Raw genomic sequence first — 21,197 nt, 5'->3', positions numbered from 1 at the left:
GGCTTTATCTGGTGTGTTCACTGAAGTCAGCAGCTCTAGTAATCTAATCGTATGTGGCTTTATTTCCTTTCCTGTAAAGACGTTCCTACGCTTCCTTGACCTCCAGCTGTAGGTGGAATGTGCTAATTATCCGTTAACCGTGGTTAACTAACAAACAGCACGGTTGTTTTCTGTTTTGTGCTGCAGTTACACACGTGTGTGTCTCACGCCGGGCTCCGCTTGATCTCTCTTCATTAAAAGAGACTTAAGCAGCAGCTGGAGGAGCGGAGCATGTGAGCGGCTCTGTTTGCTTTGGAGGGTGTGAAGTGATTCACAAAACATCATAGAAACATCACTGTATTTCTAGGAAACCTTTCTGCCGCTCCTGTCTTTACCCAGAATCCTCTCTGTCTTTTACTGAGGCGGTGTGTGATCTTTACTGAACTTTAATTAGACAATTCAATTAGCGACAGAGGACTCTGCTGCAGAACCGAACAGATAATGAAGCCTCACGCTGATGATGTCATTTCCCTCTGGGTGGAGCGGAAAGCAGGACGTAGATTAGCCAGTGTAATGACCTTTGACCTTCTGACGTGTGTGTGTGTGTGTGTGTGTGTGTGTGTGTGTGTGTCCAGGTCAGTGGTTCTGAGTCATACGACTCTAATCAGTGAGGAAAACCCCTTCAGCAGTGTTTTTGTGCTGGACGGTCTAATAGTTTCTATTGGTGTGGATTAGAAGTGTTCATGTTATATCAGAGCAGTATGATCTTCATAAATGTAGTCTTTTCCTTAATCTTTGGACAGAGGAGAGGTTTTCATTGTACCTTATACAAGAGTTCGTTCAGGCCATTGAATCTCGTCGTTACACCAGTAGGTGGCGACAAGTTACAGTCTTTATGAGTGAGTCAGTGATTCATTAATTCAAGAGTTCATTCATGAACGCTCTTTCATTCAGGAAGAATTCGAGTCATTTGAATCATTCATTCAACTGATTTGTTCAAATACACTGATGGATTTAGGAATGAATCTTTATGAGTGAGTTATTTAAATCATTCATGCGATGATTCCTTCAGGAACCGTGAAACGAAACAATTCACTATTTATGAGTCATTGAACCATTCCTTCAACCAAATGTTAGCAATGTTAGAAACAAGCAGAGATATATTTTCAACAAAATCCCTGATCATTTCAGTCTGATCTGAATCGTTTGAGCGGCACATGAATCTGTTATGGTGTGGCTTTCAAAGAGGCTGTTATTGAAGGATGAGCAGTTCAAAACTATATTGGACCACCTGACCAGGGCCAGAGTGGGACTCATTTCCTGCCAGACCGGCCCACTTTAGTTCACGACTGACTACAGGAAACAAGGGACAGAATAAGGGACGCTCAAAATATTTGCACTGTTATGTATATCTGCCTGCAGTTAAAACGCTCTCAGAAATAATCACATTTGTATTGCTTAACCTATTTATGTACAATTATTCTAAAAATAATTTTAATGTCACACACAAAAAAAAAAAAAGCATCGGCATGAAATTTTTTGAAGGGAATTGCTGTTAGCACGAGTCCCGCTGACTGTGAAGTGGAAGCAGCAGAGGATTTCGCTTGGTCTTAAAGCCTTCCTCAAACAGCTACGTTCAAATAAAACAACGATTTGGGAAAAAAAACTTGATTAGTTATCGATTGAGAATTTCATATGGTCTGGTGGTCATACAGCATATGCCTGCGAATACATGACAAACTGTTCTGTAAGCTATAGCTTTCATATGGGATGCTTCTTTGATGCTTTAAATACGGGACAATTCCGTATTATACTAGGGATGCACGATATTATCGGACCAATATGGGAATCGGCCAATAATGGCTTTAAATAGGGATGCACAATATTATTGGACTGATATCGGAATAGGCCGATAATGGCTTTACATTTACATTTATGCATTTAGCAGACGCTTTTATCAAAAGCGACTTACATTGCATTCAAGTTACAGTTTTTACATTTTATCAGCTTTTGCTTTCCCTGGGAATCGAACCCATGACCTTGGCGTTGCTACAGGATTTGAGCTACAGGAAAGCCTGTATCGCCTAAATATCTGCCTAAATATCTGCATCGGCCTGATATGAAAAATTATGCCAATACGTCTTGCCGATAAGAGGAATGGGTTAACTCGCATGTGCTCAGGGTGTGCTAGTGAACTAGCTCATTCTTAAAGCAAAGTTTTGTCTGAATGACGATTAGTTTGACTGTTTTGAATCGCTGCAGAATGACGCGTTCGGTGGGATAGGGCTGCAACAATTAGTCAACATTATCGACAACGTCGACAAAAAATTGTCGACAGATATTTTTGTTGTCGAGTAGTCGTTTGATCTCATATGAGCTAATGTAACATATTGAAAGAATATGTAAATATATATTGCGCGCATTCCTGGCAGTAACGAAATACAGTTTTTTACAATCGCTATGACAATTTTTTCAATTCTCCTAACAATTTTCCTAAACTCTTAACGCACCAACACACAATTCGCAAAACAGTTAATTTCATTCTCAAAATCACACATTGCAAACTAAACTTCAACATTAATTTTCAAAATACAATAATACACTAACACAATACACTGTTCACCAAAGCACTGCAAACATGTCTCAAAATCAAATTATTATTCCAAAACACTAACACATGTTATCTTCCAACAGGAAAATTTAGTCAATCATAGCACAATATCATAAAAACACTCAAATCAGACTGAATTATAGAAACTGCATTATTTTATGTGTCAGATCTGCCCTTTCTATAATTCTCAGTTTCTATAATTCAGTCTGATTTTAGTGTTTTTATGATATTGTGCTATGATTGACTAAATTTTCCTGTTGGAAGAGAACATGTGTTAGTGTTTTGGAATAATAATTTGATGTTGGAAGAGAACACGTATTGATCATACAATAAAAAATTTGCCAAAGCTACATTTTTGTTTCATTAGGTTTGGTAAATGCATACATTTTGTATCTTTTGCTACAAAAATTCAATGCGAAAGAATGAATGACCCGTCTCAGAGTAGCTTTAAAGAATGTACGGTTTGTGAAAAAAGAAGACAGAGACAGAATTACTGAAGTAAAGGCTTTATTTGCCACAGGACTTTACTGCAAGATAACAAAAATATGCAATACAGTTGCCATTTATATATGAAAGTACAAAATATACAAACAGAAAAAGCCACAGAAGAATAAAATATAAATAAATCATCTGCCTGGTCTTCTGTGTTTGGCCACATGTTCTCATCCCCATCACACCTGATATCTTCTTCTCTGGCAAGGTATCTTTTGGTATGCCTTATCCACCCCTGGCAGTGTTCAGCTGTGATGTCTTGGCATACAGCATCCATTGCATCCAGGAGGGACATTTGGTCAAAAACCTTCCATCTCCAGGTTGAGGAAAAACTCCTCAATGGGGTTGTGGAAAGGGGAGTAAGGGGCAACGAAAAGGGGCATCTAACCAGGCTGTGACTGCACGGGAATAGTGGAATGCTACATTGTTCCATGTGATCACATATACTGACAGATCTCCCACCTGTCCCCTTTCTACCTCTGGCACAAGTCTTTCATGCAGATCTTCTAAAAGCTCACATTTATGCAGGAGTGCACTTTCAACACAAGATCAGCCCAAAGAGATCCTCTTTTGCTGTATACTGTATGGTCATGCAATCGAAAGAACCTCAACACCTGAGTGTGTTTCCTAGACGGGAATCAGCTGTAATTTATATATTTGCATAACATTATATATTTGCAAGCAGCTGTTTCTCATTAATGAATAAAAAATGGTATATATTTGTGTTTAAAATTCACAATATGAACAGCTGTTCACTTTGGCTTTAGCCTATAAAGTTGTAACAAAAGGCAGAAATAGGTGACTATTACAAAGTTAGGTTTAGAAAATGATGTTATCTGTTCTGATATACAGTGTGAAAACATTGTAAATTTGGCAGTAAAAATCCATTGTTTTGGGCTTGTGTGTGAAATAATTTCAAGCATTTTAAATTTGTGTTAACTGCATGCATTATGGAAAAATGCTTAAATATCGGGAAAAATATCGGTAAATCGATATATCGGTCGATCTCTAAACACAACAAAAACTGACAGTGTGAAAGCAGCAGTTAAAAATGCATCTGATTACAACGATGTGGATGTTTGCATGAGCTCTACAGTTCAGTACTCCAGTAAAGTCTGGTCACATCATGTTTATTTATATAGTACTTTATGCAATAGATAGACTTAATTCAAGCAGCTTTACTGTATTAAACATAAAAAACCAGAGCCAGTGTCGCTTTCAGTTAGAATTACAACTTGATTTTCTGTTATAAAGCTGCTCTCCAGTGTGGAGCTAGCTAATGGTAAAATATTATTATTAGTGGAAAAAAAATAATTTCATTAAAGTAATAGTTTGGATTGGATAGTCAAAGCTTTAAAACATTATGTTGTGAATAAAATAGTTTATCCAAAGCATCTAATCGCTTACCTTTATTTAGTTTCTTATCTATATGACTTACAAAAGGAGATGTTAGGCAGAATGATGTGTCATTCAGTTACTTTTTCATGTAGCTAAATAAAAGCTGAGAGAGTGTCTCTGTCTGTCATCTCATTTTGTGTGCCAAATGCATCTATTTGTATAATTGGTAACCGTTTACAATAAGGTATCATTTGTTAACATTAGTTAATGTATTAAATAACATGAATGAACAATTTGTTAATCTTTGTTAATGTTGGTTAATAAAAATACAGTTGTCCATTGTTTGTTCATGTTAGTTCACAGTGCATTTACCAATATTAAAAAACACAACTTGTGATTTTTATAAATGCATTAGTAAATGCTGAAATTAAGATTAGATTAATAAATGCTGTAGAAGTATTGTTCATTCTTAGTTCATGTTAACTAATGAACATTATTGTAAAGGGTTACCAATTAATTGTATAATAATTGTAATGACATAATATGCTTTTCTAAAGCTGAAGGGACCTTATTTATGTTAGAATATGTATAACTTAATATTTTAACTAATTGAAAAAGGTGAATAATCAATTAAAGTCTACTGATTAACCAGTGAAATAATCGATGATTAGTCGATTAATCGGTCGAATAATCGGGAGATTAATCGATTATCAAAATAATCATTTGATGCAGCCCTAGTGTGTGATTGAGTAAACAGTAATAGCACGTGCAGCGGCAGCCTCCCCCGGGTCCTAATGCCTGGAGGTTTAATCTGTAGGGGGCGCTGTTGGCCTACTTCTAATTAAATTAAAAGACAAATAGCCTACACAAATAACATTTAGACTGTGTTTCTGATTAAATAAAGCAGTAATTGATGTCATAAAATGAGTAGGTTTTGATTTAATGGTCAGAAGCTGTAGCTTACATGAAAAAAAAGATCACAAACATGACACTTGTAAATTAATTTTATATATGCTGATTTATTCATTAATGTGTAATATATTTAATTTTTTAAACAAATCATGAGCTCTAAAAGATTTTCAGAATTTTCACAACTCTTCTATTTTAGACCATCTACAAATGTTAAATCTTAAAATGTTAGGGTTAACGCTGCGTCTTTCTGGAGGGAAAAATGCGATTGATATAGTTTATTTATTTATTTAGTTATTTTCAAAGCTTCAATGTACTGTTAAAAAAAACATAATTTTTTATTTAATTCTAATAAATAAGTTCTTGTTAAAAACTAACCAAAATTACAAATATTTTGCTTATAATTTCTGCACAGGAGAGACTTGGTGTTGTTTCCAAACAAAAGGAAATATATCGGTATAAGTATCGGCCAAATAGATTAAAAAATATCGGCAAAAATCTAATATCGTGCATGCCTAGCTTTAAATGTTAATATTGGAATCGGCCCGATATGAAAAATGATGACGGTATGTCTTACTGATAAGAGGAATACAGTAACTCACATGTGCTCAGGGTGTGCTAGCGATTAGATCATGTTAACATTGTGGCTCATTCATGAAGCAAAGTTTTGCCTGAATGGTGATTGGATTCACTGTTAAGTTGGATCGCTGCATTTAAACTGAGATAATCAGAATCCTCCCGGTGCTCCTGATTAGCCAATCCGTGCCTGGACCTGACAGAAAACCCAAAGTGAAAATATTGCCAGTCTGAGAGAGGCTGGAGAATATGGTCATGAAAAAGTTATGATGACACAGAGCTGTACTAACATAGTAAGTGGAAAACAGTTAAACAGTGATGATCCGGCCCGTCGTGTGTGTGTTTGGTTGGTCCAGCGCTGTCGTGTGTGATTGATTGCTGGGCGTTTCTGGGACACTTCTATTGTGAGTCTTAATTACTGGCTTGAGTTTTCAGCGCTGGAGAAGCAGTGATTTCAGCTGAACGCTGAGCGAGCTTCTCCATATACATCAGCCGCCTCGTCTCGCCTCGTCTCCTCAGTGCGGTTTGTGAGCTGTTTGTAAATGAAGTCTAAACAGTGGAAAGTTTCACGCTTCTCTTCACAATCCCACTGAAGAGACGCTGACGAGTGAATTCAAAGCGCTTCCTACACAGACAGACGGAAACACCGCGGATGAACACCCTAATCATGATCCGTCTCACTGTAACACTTTACCATTTACATACATTAGTTGTCATGAAATACAGAATATGATGTCTTTTGATTCAGAGTGACCTGTGACGTGTACTTGACGTGTTTGAGAGATTCACCAGTTAATGTGTCTCAGTTTGAGCTACATATGAAGACTAACGGTGTGTTTTAACGGGTCACCTTTGACCTCATATAGCTAAAGGAGAGGTTTCATTTGCTTAATTTTCATATGTTGCCTGTGTCACAGTGCTCATAAAGATCTTAAAATAGCTGTGTTTAATAGGATCAGGACAGGTCTGTAATGTCAGCAAGCGCTGGGGATTCTGGGTACACAGGCCTGGAGACGCAAAGAGAAGAGATAACGGGATTAAAGAGGAATAATGTGCAGTGTATGGATTCACAGCCGACACAGAAACACAATGAGTTATTGGGCTTCATTATGGGTAAATTATAATTTCAAAAATAAATAAAATAAAAAATATAAATGAAAAAAAAAGATAAAATAATATAAATATAAATAAATAAATTTATACAAAATAAATACGTACATAAATAAGTAAATGCAATGTATGTTGTTAAGATCCAAATATAAAATCACTTGTATGAATTAAGGTAAAAAAGCCCGTTTGTGATGTAAAACACTGGAAGTCCTGATTTAAAAAATCTTTAGCAAACGGACCTGAATGGACAAAGATTGATGCTTTTATATTAACCTGCAGAAGGAAGCAGGTCAGTCGAGATTCACTTCAAGTGATTCATCAGACTCCATTAGACTCTGACAGTCCACCAGATTTATGTTATGATCGTGTTAAGATGTTCAGAAGAACAGAACTGAAGAAGTTTTCCAGAATCTGCGTGTCCCAGCATCCTTTGCGCTGGAGTGGATAATCACAGACCCGTGTGAGTTTGTAAAGCTCCTTACAAATCCTCTTAAAGATTTCACAGTGAGAAGAAACCGCACATCGTGGCAGTTCTCACGCGTGGAGGCTGTGAACAGGTACGAGCGAAGAGAGAGTTTGTTCTGTTTGCTGTGTGATTCACACAGGTGTGCCATGATTCCTCAATGTTTGTTTGTATGAATCGCTGGGTTTGATGTGGCTCGTGTCGATCCGTTTCAGACGTAACGCTGATGCAGGAGGAGAAACGTGTTTGAATGCTGCATTTGATGCTCTTTTGTCGAACAGAAGTGATTCATGTTTGATGTTCTTACATCACAGTGTGAATGTGAATCTAATAATATCTGATGACTCATCTGACACTGCTTTTGTTGTGTGTGTATATATACACTAGTGGCCAAAAGTTTGGAATAATTAAGAAGTCTTTTGCCCACCAAGGCAAAAATACAGTAAAAATTTTGAAATATTATTACAATATTAAATGGCTATTTTCTATGTGAATATCTGTTAAAATGAAATTTATTTCTGTGATCAAACATTATGATTATTATCAATGCTGAACACAGTTGAGCTGCCCAATATATATTTGTGGAAACTGATACATTTTATTTTTCAGGATTCACAGATGAATAGAAAGTTCAAAAGAACAGCATTTATTTGAAATATAAATATTTGTAACTTTATAAATGTCTTTACTGTCACTTTTAAACAATTGAATGCGTGCTTGACTCCTTGATGAATAAAACTACTGTAAAATCTTAATTATCCCACATTTTTTAATGATTTCCAGGAAAATATTGAGTGTTATCAATACTGATAACATTTTTGTTCTTGCTCTTTAATGTTTTTATAATGTTGGATCGTACTGATTCCAGTCTTTTGGCCGGTGGTGTACTGTATGTAATGCTGTAACTCAGGGTTTGTAGTGGAACAGACTCCAGTCGTTTGACCCACAAACCGGCCTGTGATCTGATCAATCATTCATACGGTCAGCAGCTGCTGGACCCGATCTCTGGTTCTTCTACCAGTGTGTTTCTGTCTGTAGGACACGTGTGTGTGTGTGTGTGTGTGTGTGTGTGTGTGTGTGTGTGTGTGGTTATCAGCACATCCCTAGTAAAAAAGTAACTGATTTAAAAAATATAATTAAACTTTACTTGGCATATTACTTGTGCATAATGCACTTTTCTTAATATTAATGTGTTTTAATGTCACTTTTGATGAGGATTGTATGATCTTTAAATATTTTACATTAAAAATCTGATATTATTCAAAGTGTACCTGAAGTATACTTGCAATAGTTCCACTTTAGCACAATAAAATATACTAAACATATCTTTAATTGCACTTCAGCACCACTTCTGCACAATTAAAGTGCATTAAGTACAAAATTAGTTGTTCCAGTTTAGTACACTAAAAGTACAATTGCAGGACATTTAATTTAAGTATATGTATTTTTCACTAGGGATGTGCTGGTTAAGGATCGGTTTCAGGTGTTTAACCTGTCAGAATAAACTCTCAGTGTTTACATTCGGCTCAATGATTGACGTCGCACAGGCTTATGGTCTTGGACAGTTTAACTCTGTCAGTCGGGCTCGTTACTCAATCGGCAAGATTAATCTGCTAACGGCCCACGCGGGGCTAATTATAGACTTGTGGCCACGAGCGGTGGAGACTGACTGTCTGATCATTCATCATCTCAGAGTTTGACTCCGTTTCACCTCGAATGCACTGAACGAGTCTTTAACAGCAGCATCAATGTGACGCGGAGCGTTGACTTAATTCTCCCTGTCTTATTGATAGGCTTATTAATTTCACTTTTGGTGTGAAAGGGCCCTTACAGCTGCCAAAAAGCCCAGCTCAGGTGACAAAAGGTATTGTAATGCATTACATTCCATGCAATAATGCAATTAGTTACTTTTTTATGGAGTAACGCAATATTGTAATGCATTACTTTTAAAAGTAACTTTTCCCAACTCTAGGCGAAAAACAGAATGTGACAAAAGAAGTATTCAAAGTAGCCGGATGACCTTCTGGTGTGATTATGAACAGTGTTGGGTAAATTACTCTAAAAACAAGTAATTAAATACTAGTTACTAATTACATCTTCAACAGTGCAATTAGATTACTATACAAATTACTCTCTCCAAAAAGTATTTAATTACTTATTACTAATTACTTTATAAATCCTATATCAGCCTCGACAAGTTAATGAGGCAAGGATAGACATAAAACATTTCTTTTAATTCTTTCAAGTAACTACATAAATTATTCAGTCCAATTCTCACTATTAACTAATTATTAACTATGAGTTTTGTGTCAAAATACTTCTAATTACTGCTTATTAATACTTAGTAAAATTGTTAAGTTTAAGAATTGGGCAGGATTAAGGATTTAGAATAAGGTCTTGCTTTTTAAGTAATAATGCACAGCCAATATCCCAGTAATATTCATGCTTATAACCAACAGTACTTATAAGCAACAGCTTATAACCAATAGTGAGAATTGGACACTAAAGTATTTAGTGTATAAATTATTAAGCTAAAGTATTTAGTGTATAAAGCTAAAGTATTAAAGTATTTAAAGCGTGAAGGGTAATTAAAAAGCATGCGTTTTAAGGTCAGACTTTGTTAAATCCACGATTGTGTATAAATGTTCTATACACCGTATTAAGTTCAATTACGTATGAAGTAACTGTAATTAAAATACAGAAAAAATAAGAGTAATCCTTTTATTTTTTTCAAGGGAAGCATAATTAAATTACAGTAACTAATTAGTTACACCCAACACTGATTATGAAGTGTGCATAAGATCGAACTGTACTATCCCATGAGGCCATGGGGGAGGATTTATGAATGGCAGTGATGGGGCACATGACAATAGTGTTGTTTTTGACAATTAGTGTTGTTTCTAGTCTTTGTGTGAAGCTGTCATTTTAGTTTTTATTAGTTTTAGTCACGTTCATACTCTTTTTAGTCTAGTTTTCGTCAATGAAAACTGTATTTTAGTCTCTTTTTAGTAATACAATTCTATTTAACCCAGTCAATATAGTATAAGTACCTAATAGTATAGACAAAACCAACATTTTCTTTTAGCCAAACCCATTTCAAACAAGGTTATCTTATTATAATATTGTTACCTTATAGACTCAAGAATACAGACACGGAAGACGCTCTGATTTGAATTTACAACATTTATTTTACCAACCACACATGTTAGAAGTACACACACATCTCCCAAAGACGAACCCCATCGGTTCCTTTCTCTGTGTCAGACTTAAATTTGTTGTCGTCTTCTAAATAATGCCGTGAGTGGGGCTTGAGGAAGTGACGTCGCCTGCGTCTGCAACGTTATAACATTTAGTTTCGTCTCGCTTTAGTCAATGAAAATGAAGAGGCATTTTAGCATAGTTTTTATTTTGTAAACCACATTGTCTCAATATTGCATTATACATTTAGTTATCGTCATCGTCACATGACCAGCATTTTTGTCTCGTCTCGTTTTCGTCACGTGATAAAAGTTCGATAAAAGTCATAATTTTCATTGACGAAAGCAACACTACGTGACAATAGCAACATGCCGAATGTAGTATGTCCAGATTACATTCACACTATATAGAACAATCTTTTTGTGGTTCGCGAAGTAATTACTTATTAAAAAAGTACCTACTCGAGACATTTTGGATGAGCCACACACATGCTGTTTCCAGTCCAGATGTCTCTGATTACATGTTAGTTAATTAAAGAACATCAGATGAGAACTTGTTTGTTGAACTCAGTTGAGTAAGGGGCTGTTCACATGTTTTTCCATTCCACTGCGCTACTTTTCCATTGTTTTTTCTATGTAAACAGGCACTAGATGGATATGTATGACATTTCGCTTTTTTGCAGTGCAGTGTTTTTAAGACACCGTGTCAAGTTAAAAGAATTTCAACTTTTACATGCAGTACCACCACTGATCTATATAAATCTATAGCTGTGTCTGAAATCGCTCACTCATTCACTAATCCCTATATAGTGTATGGCAGCTGAGTGGACTATATCAGAAAGGAGTGAACGGATTCGGATGGTGACATACTTCAATATCTTCGTCATATGTACTTTTATATTACATGTAACTTATTTTAGAAATATGATAATATTAATAGCAGTAACACTTAAAATAACTTTTTATATTGTAATTGTACATACCTCCACGTCAGCTTTGTGGTTTATTGATGGTATGTTATTAATTTGTTTTGTATTGCTTTGTTCATAAATACTATTAAAATACTGTCATCAAAAATAAACACACATTAACACGTGTTCATAATTGTATGTATTTATTGGGTTTTTTGTAGTATTTTGAAACTCTCCCGAGAAGCGTTTTGCACTCTGATAAGATGCCAATGGTCATAAAGCGCCCTCAGGCGACCGTTAAAGGGATAGTTCACCCAAAAATGAACATTTGATGTTTATCTGCTTACCCGCAGGGCATCCAAGATGTAGGAGACTTTGTTTCTTCAGTTGAACACAAACAAAGATTTTTAACTCAAACCGTTGCAGTCTGTCAGTCATATAATGGCAGTCAATGGAACTCACGGCTTTGAGAGAAAAAAAACATACTCAGACAAAACCAAATCAAACCCTGCGGCTCGTGACGATGCATTGATGTCTAAAGACACGAAACGATCGGTCAAACGTGCTCTGGCATAGCCATAGTTATGAACGCACTCAGGACAGTTGGATATTGCGGTGGATCAGAGGTAAAAAAATTATATAAATACTGTTCAGTTTCTTGCACAGACCGATTGTTTCGTGTCTTTAGACCTCAATGTATCGTTATGAGCTACAGGGTTTAATTTGGTTTTGTCTGAGTATGTTTTTTTTCTCTCAAAGCCGTGAGTCCCATTGACTGCCATTATATGACTGACAGACTGCAACTAAAAATCTACTGAAGAAACATTATCATCATTTTTGTAAATCAACAAAGATGCCACCTCAGTAAATTAATAAAATTTTCAACTATAGTATATATTAAAATATAGTCAATGCCTACATAACAAATAATGCATGAAATAAACGTTAAAGCAGAAATAAGAAAGATGTAAAAGGCATCTCTCATTCAAACTCGCTCGCTCCCGCTCTCTCTTCCAACTTGTCGCTACTCCGCAATGGATTGTGGGAAATAGTGTTTCAGCAAGTCTACATCGGTTGTACACTCAAATTCAGAATGCATTGTGGGTAAAAAATAGGGTAACTAATTAAAAAAAAAAAAAAAAAAAAAAAAAAAGTAGTGAACGAATGTAGGGAATTAAGTCGTTAACTCAGAATTCGGACAGCACTACAAAATTGGTTGACACCCGATATAGTGCACTATATAGTGGATGGGGAGTGGTTTCGGACAAAGGTCATTATAGATCAGTGAGTACCACTCATCAATGTTCCTAAACAGCGGACCAATCAGAAGACCCTGGAGGCGGGGCATGCTTTTGTTTACAGTAGCAAGTTGGCATGGCAACTGTTTTATTTGATAACAACGAGGAGGTTTTTTAAAAAACATTCCTAAGCACTGCGTCTCACATTTTTAGACGCGTTCTCTAATCATGAGTCACATGATCACATGATGTCACTCACAGCATCAGACTCCTCCCACAATGTGCCATCCAGCACTCATTTCCTGATTACAAAACCAGAAATGATCTTTATTCATATGATTGTGTCATAAATGAATATGAGTGGTATGTGTGAATCTCATTCTGTCTGAGCAGTGAGACAGCTTTGATGATGATGACGAAGGCGTATGTATGTGTATTTCTCCCATCCGTGTGCTGTTGGTTCTGCGTGCGGATGTTTGCCGGTGTGATTGTGTGACTGACGCTGCTTTTATTGTGTTGCAGTGTGAGCGCAATGCAGAGTCCAGACATGAACGGATACACTGGAGTCACAGCGCAGTCCTCACAGATAAAGTAAGCCAAACAATCACAACAACTAATGAGATTTAAAAAAAAAAAAAAAAAAAAAATTTTTATGAAAGTAAAAGCACCAGTAGGTCTTAATTAGCGAGTCACTGAATCATTCATTCAACCAATTTGTTCAATCGGCTGATTCATTCAGTAACCGTCTTTATGAATGAGTCACTGAATCATTGACTCACTCGATTCATTCAAAACCGTGATTCATTCAGTAATGAATTGCTGCTGTGTGTCACAACGGTTCTGTCGCAGCTTTGATTGGATCTGTTTTCATTTGCAAAATTGATCAAAGACAGACAATATTGTGCATAAAATGTAACACTATATTAATTCTTGTTTATTGAACGGTTGTATCAAATCAATGTCACATTTGCAATGGTGCACCTGGATCGCTGACCAGAACTCAGTTTTATTTATTACATGGATCACTGGGATTTTTCATCTAAACAGTCATGGTGTGACATGAGCGTGATGAATCTGATGTTTTATTGATGTTTCCTCTGCTCCTGATCTATTGAACACATTCATTATTGATCTGTCGCACAATTAGTGTGACTTACACAATGAAACAGATCAAGTGTCCACTTTACTCATTAACTCCACACACACACACACACACACACACACACGTCTGGTCAGCTATCCTTGTAGGGACTCTCCATAGGCGTAATGGCTTTTATACTGCACAAACCATATTTTCTATCGCCCTACACCTAAACCTACCCCTTAGAGGAAACTTTCTGCATTTTTACTTTCTCAAAAAAACTCATTCTGTATGATTTATAAGCTTTTGTACCCATGGAGACCTCAACTTAGGTCCCCCCCGGGACACGAGTCCCCATGAGTCTGTGTGTATTCAGGTTTAAGTCCCCACCAGGATATATAAACCTGTACACACACATACACATATACACACACACACACACACACACACACACACAGACACAGACACACATACACACACACACACAGGCTGTGAATGACTGAGGACAGGACATGCATCACAATTAATTCACTTTAATCCTAGAAGAACAGCAAAGAAATTGTAAGTATGGATGAGTGCTAGTGTACTAACTCTCTCTCTCTCTCTCTCTCTCTTTCTCAGCGGTCACGGGTCACTGTCTCCAGATGTTTTTGCCAAAAGGTCGGGTGGTAAAGCTCTGTACGGTATGTGTGTCCTCCTCCTGTCCACTGAGGGAACTACAGCGCCGCTGAACCCCTGAACCCTCCGAAACGCTGTCACCATGACAACGTGCTCCAGGAGGGATGATGGGATTGTGTTATTCAGTGTGTGACGTGAAGAACATGATGAAGATGTTCAGCCGTTTGCTCTTTTGTCTGATTCCCAGAAGGGATTCCATCCGAAAGATTCATATTGATATTTTCTGCATGAGAACACAATAATAATACAGTTTTAAGTCAAGTCGCTTTATACAATACAGCTTCACAGTAGTAAACAGGTGTTAATAATGCAAAATTCATCCATCAAACAAATTCAATTTAAAGCAGCTCAACATAAGACAATCGAGTCATTATTCAGATCAAGTCAGTTATTCTCAATTAAACAAATACTGTAATGTGAAGAATTTTAGTAAAGCCAAACAAATATTATCATGACGTATAATACAGTCTAAATAATATATTAGAATATTTTTGCAATGCAATCGTCAATTGTCTTTTATTGTCATGAAAATCCAGATGCCTCCTTAACAGGCTTTGTTTGCTTAATTGAGATTAGTTTTGGGGAAAGTTACTTTTAAAAGTAGTGCATTGCATTTGTACAATTACATTGCTTAGTTACTGGAACGTAATGCCTTGTGCAAATGTCTCTGCAGTTACTCCTGATTTCTCAACACGGGGACAGGAGAGCTGTCAGTCAATAAATGGGAAAACAAAGTAACTGGCGTTTCTTATCTGAAAAAGTAACTCAGATATTTTGTTGTGAATTTTAAAGTAATGCATTACTTTACTAGTTACTTGAAAGATGTAATCTGATTACGTAACTCGCATTACTTGTAATGCATTACCCCCAACACTGATTGAGAGCATAATTTCTCTTGATTTTGACATGTTCTTGTCATTTGTGCATTGTCTGTCATGCTGGAGGGCCGTAAGATGTGAGACGTTCTCAGAATCACTGCAGGTGTCTAAAAGTGTGTGCGTGTGTTTGTGTGTGTATCACATCACAGCAGAGGTTAAAGGTCACAGTGAAGAAACCTACATGTCAGTCACTCAGAGAGACTCACTGTGTGTGTGTGTGTGTGTGTTTTCTCTGCGCCATTGCTCTCAGGAACAGATGGAGTTTATTTCCTGCACACCTCTGCCAAACACAAAAAGAAAGGTAGAAGCTGATGGAGTGTGTGTGTGTGTCCAGTCTTCTCCTCTCCTGCTAGTTTCCCAGCCGACTCTGCTCCTGCGTCATGAACTCCTCACACGCGTGTGATATGATGTGTTCGGTTTTGTGCATCCACACAGAATCTGTTCCAGATTGAGGCTGATTGTTCAGTTGAGCTCCAGAATCAGAATCAGAACAGAAGATGTGAATAAATCTGCAGATTCTGTCTGGACGCGCTCGTGTGTCTCTGATGACGATTATATAACAAGTTCTGCTCTTTCCTCAGAGCAAAGGAAGAACTACACCAAAAACAGCATCAACAGCCTGACGGACACGTCACAGTACCATGTGGAGGTGAGACACACATCCGTTCAGGAGATTAGACCGAGAAATCAATAGACTCCTGAGATGAGTGAAGATCTGATCACACAAGTGTGACTCTGGAGCACAAAAGCAGTTATAAGTACCGCGGGTACATTTGTAGCAAAAGCCAAAAATACATTGTATGGGTCAAAATTATCAATTTTGCCAAAAATCATTAGGATATTAAGTCTTGAAATTTGGTACATTTCCAACCGTAAATATATCAAAACTTATAATAATAATAATATGCATAGCTAAAAACTTCATTTGGACAACTTTAAAGGCGATTTTCTCAATATTTCTTTTTTTTTTTTGCACCCTCATACATCAATGGAAAGCTTATTTATTCAGCTTTCAGATGATGTATAAATCTCAATTTAAAAAATTGACCCTTATGACTGGTTTTTCATAATCTTTCGAGAATAAAGTCTGAATACTACGAGAATAAAATCAAAATTTTACGAGAATAAAGTCGAAATGTTTCAAGAATGAAGATTAAAGTTATAATATGAGATATTCTAGCCTTTTGCACATGCAAATGGCCCGGATTGGGAGCACCGGCAGATATTCTCAGCTTTCAAAATCTGTCAGTTTTATAGCGAAATACAAACAATATGTATATTATATTTTTCACACTCTTTATATGTGGTGCGACAGATCGCTGTATCGCTTCAGTTTAAGCGGCATGTGAGTCAATCATCTTTCCGATTACAACGAGACATTATTTTCATTATAAATTAGGCTATACTGTTTTTTTCATGCCTTCTGTTCCTTCACTTCTAAATCTTGCTATAAACTTGAAATAAAGAGGAAAAACACATTTATAATTTGTATTTCATGATAAAACTGACAGAATTTGAAAGCTGTGTTTTTAAAAGCACCAAAGCACAAAATGATTGTGATAACTGGGAGGCTGGCGTGCTACAAACAATGAATGGAAGACGTTAGATATTATGTCCAATCATTTACTGTATTATACCATGAATAAAACAGCTTGTGAATAGTCACAAGCCTATAGGCCTACAGCCTAGGCTATACCTAACTTATGTTAACGAGTTGGAGTACACTTCAGCTGTTAGAAAGTTTTATTAATTAAACCGGCTACATGTGAAGAATGAAAGACGTTTTTGTGGAGTAGGTGGTGGAATTTTCACAAAGAAAACAGTATACTTTAATGAATTGATTAACATAAATATAGCGATCTGATCATTAAAGAGCTTGAAACACATTATTGTAAGACACATAATTTGTGTTTCGCTATAAAACTGATTTTGAAAGCTGCAGACTTTGTTTTATAGCCTATTAAAAGTACCAAAAGCACAAATCTGATTGCTATTGGGTGGCTGGCGCACTACAAATAACGAGTGCAATGGAAGACATGAAATATTATTTCCAAGCATACTGTCCCCACGAATATGACACATGGGATGATTTCTGCTAATAACCCCACATATTGTCTATTAAAAAAGGGTTAAATAAGAGAGCTACTATGGCGCCCCCCGAAGGAATGTCGATGAGTGTGTGAGCTGATGTTAAGATAAGTTCCTGTTCACTCATATCAATATCATATTCTTGATATTAAGCTGTTTCCGCGAGTCCTTAAAATTGACTCTTCCTCATCCCAGTAAGATGATGTGGCCGCTCGGACGCAACTTCTCCCTGTGCTCCCAATCCAGGCCATTTGCATACGCAATAGGCTATACTCTCAAAATATTATAACTTTAATTTCTACGATTTAAATTCTCGAAACATTTCAACTTTATTCTCGTAATTTTGAATTTATTCTCGAACTATTACGACTTTAATCTCTTAGATTTAAAAAAATAATAATTTTAACGTGGCACTAAAACGCCGTCGTATTATTGAGTGTTTTCATAATTTTTAGTAGTTTCTTTTATTGTTATATCTGTATAGTTTTACGTTTTTAGTGCATTAAATTAAACTGAATGAAATTGAGAAATGTTGCCTTTTACACCAGCTAAAATAATTAATTTTATTTTATTATTATTTGTTAACGTTTATTTATTTAAAGTAACTTAATGTTTTTTTTTATTTTAGTTTTAGTTAACTATAACAGCCCTGTCATGACATCACGTAAAATCATCTTTATTTCTGTAGCGCTTAAACTATACAGATTGTTTTAAAACAGCTTCACCATAATAAACAGGAAAATAACCGTGTTAGTGTTGCAAAATTCATCAATTGTGAAATAAATCCAGTTTTACCTGTAAAGCAGCTCTACATATTCAGATCAATTTAGTTCAAGGGCTGTTCTCATCCGATAGCATTGATGCAGTTATATAACTGAATATTAATAGTCTTTTAAAGCCCAAAATCAAAGCAAAGCTATATGAGAAGTTGCTTGCTTTGAAACAATAAAGCATAGAAGTACAGGTGACTTGACTTTTGTCTCCTGCAGCATCTGACCACGTTTGTGATGGACCGTAAGGAGGCGATGCTGACCATCGAGGACGGCGTCAGGAAGCTGCGTCTGCTGGACGCCAAAGACAAGGTGTGGACGCAGGACATGATCCTGCAGGTGGACGGGAAAGCCATCAGCCTCATCGACAACGACAGCAAGGTACGAACCCACCGGTCCACCGCCAGACCTCCAGTGTAGGGTTCGGTATCGTTTGAATTTGATCAATTCTAATTCTTTTTGATTCCACTGTGATTAAACATATTTATTCTTTTCTTTTTGCAAAACATTCAGTTGCAGTTGAATACCATGAACAAAAATCAGCAGGCTACATAAAAACTGGACACGATTAAGTTGTTGTTTGTGTGCAAAATAGAGCTGCATTATTCTGGATACACTCTTAAAAAATAAAGGTGCTTCACGATGCCATAGAAGAGCCTTTTTGTCTGAATGGTTGCATAAAGAACCTTTAACATCTGAAGAACCTTTATGTGTTTTTTGTGGTGAAAGAAGGTTCTTCAGATTATAAAAAGGTAAGAAAACTAAAAATTTTGTAGAACCAAAAATGGTTCCTCTATGGCATCGCTGTGAAAAACCTTTTAAGCTCCTTTATTTTTAAGAGTGTGAGTAGAGTTGTTGTTGTTGTTTTTATTAAATGGAGATTGTGGCTCTCTCACAGTTCTGAAGAAAAAACATTTGACAACTAAACAATCACATGTAATTTATGAATGAATGATTCAATTTACTTCATTATTAGATGAATCAGCGTTTTTGAACAAATCTCTTGAATGATTAAAAGAAAATACATTTTAACAGCCCCTTTTCACCACATACTGGCGTAACAATGTAATCAATAAATCTTTATTTGACGTGTCAAATTACTTTCAAACGGTGATTTAATCTATTTTGAAAAAAACACACTTTCGCAGAATCGAAATTTAACAACAAGTATCCGATTCCTGACCGTAAGCAGGGCTGCCAGCATTTAAGTTCATCATGGAGTGAGAATTCCCACAAAAAATATATAAAACACCTGCCAGCAGAGTCTGGACAAGGTCATACTTTTATCATAAAATCATGTAAAATAACTGCTGCAGTGCTGCAAAACTATTCACTTTTTACCACAACAAGAATAGAAATATAATGTGAAAGAACTGCAAGATTTACTAGTCATTAGCTGCTTTTTAAAAACCGCATTTTAAAAATATTTTCACATGAAAATCCAAATATTTTTTATTGATCAATTAGTCTGCATTTCTTGAACATCTGTTTTGAGAAATTATATTTTTCTCCCGTTCCGAATCCTGCATTCATGAGGGATTTATACATCACTCCTGAAACTGTGCTGCTTATACAGGGTACATGGCAGGGTACATTCAAATTCTGAACGGATTATATTTAGCCTAGAAAGTGCGCATATAGCCCTTACTTTACAATCACTAAAAAGGTGTCACTTACTTCAGTTCACGATCTCACAAAGTTCCTTTATAATCAATGTACCTCTTATTTACATCGTGTTACATTGAGAGGAATCGCAAATGTGCGGCGAAAAAATCCGGTGTATAGAGGTGAGTGAATGCAAAGTGTTCAAGAAATCAACAGATATGTCTGTGATTGGCTACATTGCTCAGCACTACGAAAATACATTGTGAATAGAATCCTTTGGCAATTTCTAGAGCGCAAACACAAATACGCAGTTGAGCCTTGACCAAATCAGTTTTGCCAATATCCTATTATTACAGTTTTAACTGAAGAAAATAGATGTGTGGCGTGAGAAAATTGTGAGTCTCACGCTGAATGCTTGAGAATCGGCAGCCCTGCCTTAAGCATCCGATTCTGGAATTGGAATCGATTTTCGATTCCCGGCCCTACTCCAGTGATGCGTGTATGTCCTGATCATGTGTTTGTTTCAGAACGAGCTGGAGAACTTTCCTCTGGCCTCGATCCAGCACTGTCAGGCCGTGATGAACGCCTGCAGCTACGACTCCATCCTGGCGCTGGTGTGTAAAGAGTCCGGTCAGGGCAAACCGGACCTGCACCTGTTCCAGTGCGACGACATCAAGGTCTGATCTCAAGCGTTCACGCGTTTACTGAGTGCTGACCGTCAGTGTTGGGAAGGTTGCTTTGGAAATGTAATAGGTTACTGATTACAAGTTACCCTATTTAAAATGTAATAAGTAGTGTAACTATTTTATTTACTGTATTAAAGTAATGTAACTGATTATATTTGATTACTTTTCTAAATTTAAATTTCTAAAGGTTTTTGGATTCACTTTATTTTAAGGTGTCCTTGTTACAGTGTAATTATACATTTAAGTATTGAGGAATATTAATTAACTACTTACTATATGGTTAGGGTTTGGCTTAGGGTTATTTGCATGTAATTATGCATAATTTATTATGGGCCTGCATATGTAGTATGTGTGTGTGTGTATATGTGTATATGTGTGTGTGTGTGTATATATATATATATATTATATACACACACACACACACACACACACACACACATATACTCAGTGGCGGGCCGTGCATTTTACACCTAGGCCCTCAGTGGCATCCTACATTAATTAATCCACCTCTTAATACCATCATAATGATCCCACGGCTATCAACACCTTTAAGAACACCTTAAAATAAAGTGTTACCATTTTTTCTA

General features: G+C 36.4%; 1 protein-coding gene across 7 annotated transcripts in view; it reads left to right on the top strand.

Annotated features, from left to right (window-relative positions):
* The window catches only part of LOC306861318 (epidermal growth factor receptor kinase substrate 8-like), a 50,108-nt gene that overhangs the window by 9,927 nt on the left and 18,984 nt on the right, over window positions 1-21,197 (top strand). For 3 of the 7 annotated variants that reach the window (XR_013783465.1, XM_079403518.1, XM_079403519.1), the window contains exons 1-7: window positions 7,525-7,572; window positions 13,347-13,415; window positions 14,527-14,588; window positions 15,712-15,762; window positions 16,043-16,110; window positions 18,539-18,700; window positions 20,452-20,601. Coding sequence is in view for 6 of the 7 variants with exons in the window: in XM_079403518.1 (XP_079259644.1) it covers window positions 13,357-13,415; window positions 14,527-14,588; window positions 15,712-15,762; window positions 16,043-16,110; window positions 18,539-18,700; window positions 20,452-20,601 (552 nt within the window). In the remaining variant the exon portion in view is untranslated. Of the gene's footprint in view, window positions 1-7,522; window positions 7,573-13,346; window positions 13,416-14,526; window positions 14,589-15,641; window positions 15,763-16,042; window positions 16,111-18,538; window positions 18,701-20,451; window positions 20,602-21,197 lie in introns of those variants that run through there. The other 4 variants (XM_079403517.1, XM_079403520.1, XM_079403521.1 and 1 more) reach the window with 4 other exon arrangements.

Source organism: Barbus barbus (genome assembly GCF_936440315.1).
Source record: "Barbus barbus genome assembly, chromosome: 42".
In the NCBI taxonomy this organism is placed as follows: domain Eukaryota; kingdom Metazoa; phylum Chordata; class Actinopteri; order Cypriniformes; family Cyprinidae; genus Barbus; species Barbus barbus.
Note: the sequence above shows the minus strand (reverse complement) of the source record. Positions and strands in the feature narration are given on the sequence as shown.